A 5,939-nucleotide genomic window follows, 5' to 3' on the forward strand; every position below is an offset into this window, starting at 1 on the left:
GAATGAATGCTTTTCATCGTAAAACATTTGTTTTCCCTGCTGCAATTGTTCTTTGGAAGCTAGCGGGTTCCCAAAGCGCTTGATGTTGCACTGAGACCTTCCTGCAGCTGCGTGCCCCCTGCCGGCCGGCCGCCTGTTCCTAGCAGCGGTGTGCAGCGGTGTGTGTGCGCGCGGTGTCCGCTGTGAGCCCCGCCCGCCCTGCCCGCCCCTGTGGGGAGGGTGAGCTGACTGCCTGCTGTTTTCTCTCTCCCAGTCCATCAACAAAGCCATGGAAAAGGACCATGAAGAATACAACATCGGGGTCCTGGACATCTATGGCTTTGAGATCTTCCAGGTAAGGCCAGGGTGAATAGCCTGTGACCAGGAAGTGGTGTATCGCACCTGGTCTGCTGGAAAGATTTCTCAGCAGTGAAAGCAAAGGAAGCGCCAGTCTGGCCCAGTTTTGCCTTCGTGAGTTCTTCTTGTGCCTTTGCCAAGTTCATTCCTCCTGCTGATATAAATCACACTTTTTAGAGCCATCCAGTGTTTCCATTAAAGCTTTTCACATGGAGACTTTTCTTGAAATCACTAAAAATGACTTTTAATTGATTTTGCAAAATGATTTTTTTCTTCCAGAAAAATGGCTTTGAACAGTTTTGCATCAATTTTGTTAATGAAAAATTACAGCAGATTTTTATTGAACTGACGTTAAAGGCAGAACAGGTAAGCACTGCCTATTCCTCTGTACTATTTCTGATTTGTCTTAAAAGGTATAGATTCCCCTTTCAATAACCGACTCAGATTCAGCCTTGTATCAGGAGACATTCCAAATAAAGCCACGCAGAAAAGCCATATGCCGTGGCGGCATTCTGAAATACAAACAGAGCCTCCCCCGTCCCACTGCCTGCCTGTGCCGTGTGCCTGTGGAGAACGCTGCTCTCTGCTTCGTAGCTCTCCCAGCCCCCCCTAAAAGTACATGTACTTTTAAAAGCTGACGTTTTCCTTCGTATGTGAGGTAACAGTCTTGCTTATGGTTCCTTCTAGAAGTTAGGTGCAGGCACCACCGTATTCCTAGTGCCTCTGGTTCGGTGCCGCCCTGACAAGGCACAGGCTGGGTGGTATAGCAGAGCTGAAAATTCTCATTCCCATCCTGTCTCTGGGGCCCACAGCCTGAAGTTGGGGTCACTCTCCACAGGCTCTGAGGAGAATGCTTCCTGGAGTCCTGCAGCTCTTCCTCTTCCAGCTGCTGGTGGGGCCCAGCATTGCCGGGCTGTGACAGCATCGCTCCAGCCTCTGCTTCTCTGTCTCTTTGGGTCTGAATGTCCCTCTCCTTTCCTTTGTGAAGAAGCCAGTCTCTGGATAACTCCCCACTGCCACTGCTGGATGACTTGATCATGAGGCCCTTAAACAGATGATGTCTACGAAAACGCTGTTTCCAAACCTCACATGCTGGGGTGGACATGAAATTGGGGGGGACACTTTTCACCTCCCACTCCTCATAAGCCACGGCAGTTTTAGGGCTGTTTGAGTCAAAGGAAGATTTTTTTTTAGTGGAACTGGAGAGGTGAGCGCTTGTTCTACTGAGCCGTCTCCCCCCGGCCCCTAAAGCAGTTTTTTTGTTTGTTTTTGTTTTGGGCGGAACCAGGGATTGAACTCAGACCCTTGGCTTGCCAGGCAAGCACTTACTCTACTGAGCCATCTCCCGGCCCCAGGGCTGTTTGATTGTGAAAGTCTTACTTGACCGCGTAGGCTCCCGCACAGCCCTGGACTCCCACCTGCCTGTGGCGGCAGCGTGGACAGCCAAGGAGGGCACGGTGGGGGCTGACGTGGCGGGTCTTGGTTGGCCACAGAGCTCAGGCCGTATTCACAGTCAGTGTGGCTGGCACCCACAGAGGAACTCTGGGTAAGAAGTGATACGATGTGTGTTACCTTCGAGAAGGTCACTGTGGTTCTGTAGGGTGCAGTAAGTCAGAAGCAGACAAGCCAGAGAGGGAGTTTAAGTGCCAGTTAGGAGAGCCCCTGGAAGACAGTACAGAGCGGTGGGGCTTTGGAGGTAGAGACCTAGTAAGAAGCCTGCAGATCCTGCACAAGTCGTGGGGACAGGAGCCAGCGGGGCCTGCTGGAAATGCTTACCAGTGAGCTAAGAAGGGAGAGTAATCCAGCCGATTCCCAGCCATGGAGCTGAGATCAGAAGACGGCAGTGTGGACTCACAGCTCCGCTAAAGAAGGAGAGGCCTAGCATTCACCCACCTGAAAGCCTCCTGTGGAGACCACGAGTGAGTCTGGGATTCCAGCGTGCTTCACCTAGAACCAGTTCAGTTCAAGGATCATAGTTCAGGGTATCAACAAACGCCGTCCATTGAAGTCACTTAGGGGAGGGAGGAGGGCTGCTGGAACAGGCTGGCTCAACGATCAGGCCTGCGATGCCATCGTTGTAAAAGTCTAGAAAGAAAAAGAGCTGGTGAAGGAAGCCAGCAGAGCATTCCAGGGGCTAGACCGGAAACCGGGGAGCTGCCGTGCTCTACCGTGTTAGGGGAAGATCTCACCTAAGTGACGACGCTGCTTGTTGGAGTTCAGGTGCCTCTGTGCACTCTTGCCCTGTGTTGCCACCAAAGAGGCTTTGTTTTACTTTAAACTAGACTTCATTGGTTAACCCTCAAGTTGGCAGATTTTTGGTCAAAAATAGCTATATGGATCAGTAACCTTCAGTACCTGAGAGGCTGAGGTAGGAGGATTGCTGTAAGTTAGAGGCCAGCCTGAACTACAGAGGGAGACCCTATCTCAAAGAAAGAAACAAACAACAGTTATATGGTAGCAGTTTTATATGGCTCAAAATAAATATAAAAATCACCAGCCCTTGAAATACTCTTTTCGTATCACCTCTCAGAGAAAGGGATCGAAGCACCTGGTATTTGTTGAAGGGACTCTGGCTTGTGTGTCCCGCCGCTCACTGGGTGATTGACGTTGCTTTCTGGCTTCCATCCAACAGGAGGAGTACGTCCAGGAGGGCATACGGTGGACGCCCATCGAGTACTTCAATAACAAAATCGTGTGTGACCTCATAGAGAACAAAGTCGTAAGTGCTTCCCTCGTGGCCTTCGTGGTCCCATTCACAGATTTGCATGACGTGTTTCTTCTCTCCGTAATTGTTTTAGAACAAGCAGATTAGCTCCTCTGATTTGCAGAGAGCTTTAGCAGTTCATTTGCTTGGCGTGCTTGTGCGTATGTGAAGACACAGCAGTCGTGCTTGTCCCTAATAGCAAGCAGGAGCACGAGTAGACTCATGTCACTGTCAGTGGAGGCAACCTCCGAGGCCCAGAAGACAGCTGCCGTGCAAGGGCTGTCGAGTGGGCCTGCCTTCTGATTCAGTTACCACAGCGTCTCAGTCCTAGCCCTCAGAAACTATTTAAAAGGAGATAAAGAATCAGTGGAGCTGGAGGTTTCTAAAGGACTAGTTTTCCTTCAAAAAGCCAAAATCTGGAAACAGTAAAGGCATCCAAGACAACTCAGCCATTAAGTAAGCCACAGTGTGAGCAGGGAAATGACAAGGCGCGAGGGACACCTGTAAAGTGGTGCGAGGAGAGAAAGGCCAGTGCCACAGCGGACACGCAGGCCACGTCACTGTGTAGCGAGGCCTCCGTGGGGGCGGACAGAGGAGACCACAGAGCCTGAATCAGGGTGCCACAGACCTATGCTCTGCTTACCTGAGTCTGAGTAGGGGTGAGGAGGACTCGGCCTTGAATAACGCAGAGGGAGCTGGCCGCTGGCATAAAGGCCTTGCTCCTGGCTGGCCCTCCGGCCTTCAGGGCATTCCTGCCTGGAGGGAGAGGCTCAGCTGGCCTCCCACGTGGGGCCGCGCCTAGGAGAGACCTCAGGGGCTGCTGTGCAGGAGTCACCAACGGCTTCTTCCCCTTGGTGCCCCAGAACCCCCCCGGGATCATGAGCATCCTGGATGATGTGTGTGCCACCATGCACGCGGTGGGCGAGGGCGCAGATCAGACCCTGCTGCAGAAGCTGCAGATGCAGATCGGGAGCCACGAGCACTTCAACAGCTGGAACCAGGGCTTCATCATCCACCACTACGCTGGGAAGGTCAGTGGGCTGGGCTGGGCCGGGTGGGCTGGGCTGGGCCGGGTGGGCGGAGGGGGCGGGGCGGGGGCCTCCCTGGGCAGCCTCGGATGTGCAGTCTGTTCTCCCGCATGGCCAGAGAGAGCCATGTCCGTGTGCCTCGCTGCGCCACATGCATTCGACACACGCGACCGCGGAAGCATATGAGGAAGAAAAGCTGCATATTGCCCATGAATCGCCCTGGTGCATGCAATTAACTCCTGAAGGGGTGGGTTCTGGGCTGGTGTGCGCATCAGCAGAGGGCGTGGCTCCTGGGGGCTTTCTTCTGTGCAAGTCGCCGGGCTGGGCTTTCACCCTGGCTGGCCTCTGATTAAGCAGGATCCCTTGGTGTGAGTTGCTGCCCAGAGTGCTGCAAACCTGATTACCATTTCTGGAGAAAATGTCTAAGCTTCAGATGCCATGGTCCATCCCAGAGGATGAAGGAGCTTGAGGAATTTTATTTGGTTGTAAGAAAAGCATTGCTTAGACACCTGCGGCTCCACTGGTGCACAGGCCTGTGGTCCTGAGAGCTGGCCACCTGGTCACAAGTGCTCTGGGCCACTGAGCAGCATCTGCCAGCTGTCACCAGCTAACATAGACATGGAGGAATCCCAAACACTGCCTTTGGAAATGGAGCACATTCTGGTGGGACAGCCTTCCCTACCCGGATTTATCCACAGAAACATGTACAGGGGGCCATCGGGCTTCTCTCGCTCTTGGCAGGTCTCCTATGACATGGACGGCTTCTGTGAGAGGAACCGGGACGTGTTATTCATGGACCTGATCGAGCTCATGCAGAGCAGCGAGCTGTGAGTGTCCCTGCCCGCTACGCGGTGCAGGCGTGTACTGTTCCGAGCAAGCTCACGAGCGCGGCACTTTGCTCCTTTGAACTATTGAGTGCAGATAGTGGCTTAACTATCTGGTTTCTCGAAAATGCTTTCCTCCTTCCGGCCTCAGCCTCTCCCTCTGCCCCCAACGCTTCCCGTGCACAAATTCCAAGCGCCAGCTCTATGCCTGGCTGCCTCGCCCTGGGCATCGTCCTGCTGCTCAGGAGCAGTGAGCGTGGTGGGTCCTGGCTGAGAGGGCGCTTTCTGACCATCTGAGCGTGGTGTGGTCTGGTTCTCTGACCCTTTGTTCAAACAAGATTTCCACCATCACTTTGTGGCTAATGGCCAAACAAGACCTACGTTAACCCGAGTCCCTGTCACACTTGGAAGTCAAGAATTCCCGGCCTTCCAGATGCTGTCTGAGCTGCAGGACTGGAATGGCGGGGGGCCCTCCCACAGGCTGCAGGGCTCTGGGGACAAGCTCAGGGTCCTTTCCTCCCCTTGTCCCTGCAAAGCTTCTCAGGAGTCTGGGTCTCCCCCACATCCCAGGCAAGTGGGATGTCCCCGAGGCTCCCAGGACTCAGAATTCCCAGGGTTCCCTCAGTCAGCAGTGCTCTTCCCAGTCTCTGTTGATTCATTGTTGTAACATGCAGGCTGACTTCTGTCATCAACACCAGCGGTCCTGGTAACTTTCTCAGAAGGTCCCATCTCCCACGAAAGAAAAGTCGTCCTTCCCCACCCGGTCAGAAGTGTCCGCGCCTTCTCCTCCCTCCCCACCACTCCTGTGCCCCTCCAGATGCTCGTGTTTTCTCGAGCTCAGGCCAGCTCTCTGCGCTTTGGACCCCTTTCCATTCATAGCACACATCCACCTGCTCTTCTCAGGAAAGGTCAGGTGGGCCCTGCTCCTGGCTCGTGGATTTCATAGCAGCCAGGTGAGCACTGGCTTCCGGAGACTGTTCTGAGTTCCTTAAATACCTGCCAGGTTCAGGAGCTGCTTGTGGGTCCACGCACACCCACAGTGTAGAC

At 53.8% G+C, this 5,939-nt stretch overlaps 1 protein-coding gene across 1 annotated transcript in view; it reads left to right on the forward strand.

Annotated features, from left to right (window-relative positions):
- The window catches only part of Myo1e (myosin IE), a 171,974-nt gene that overhangs the window by 121,154 nt on the left and 44,881 nt on the right, over positions 1-5,939 (forward strand). The window contains exons 11-15 of the mRNA XM_023712658.1: positions 254-334; positions 616-702; positions 2,969-3,055; positions 3,904-4,071; positions 4,810-4,895. Of these exons, the coding sequence (XP_023568426.1) occupies positions 254-334; positions 616-702; positions 2,969-3,055; positions 3,904-4,071; positions 4,810-4,895 (509 nt within the window). The remainder of the gene's footprint in view (positions 1-253; positions 335-615; positions 703-2,968; positions 3,056-3,903; positions 4,072-4,809; positions 4,896-5,939) is intronic.

This window comes from Octodon degus, unplaced genomic scaffold, assembly GCF_000260255.1.
Source record: "Octodon degus isolate 3935 unplaced genomic scaffold, OctDeg1.0 scaffold00026, whole genome shotgun sequence".
Lineage (NCBI taxonomy): Eukaryota > Metazoa > Chordata > Mammalia > Rodentia > Octodontidae > Octodon > Octodon degus.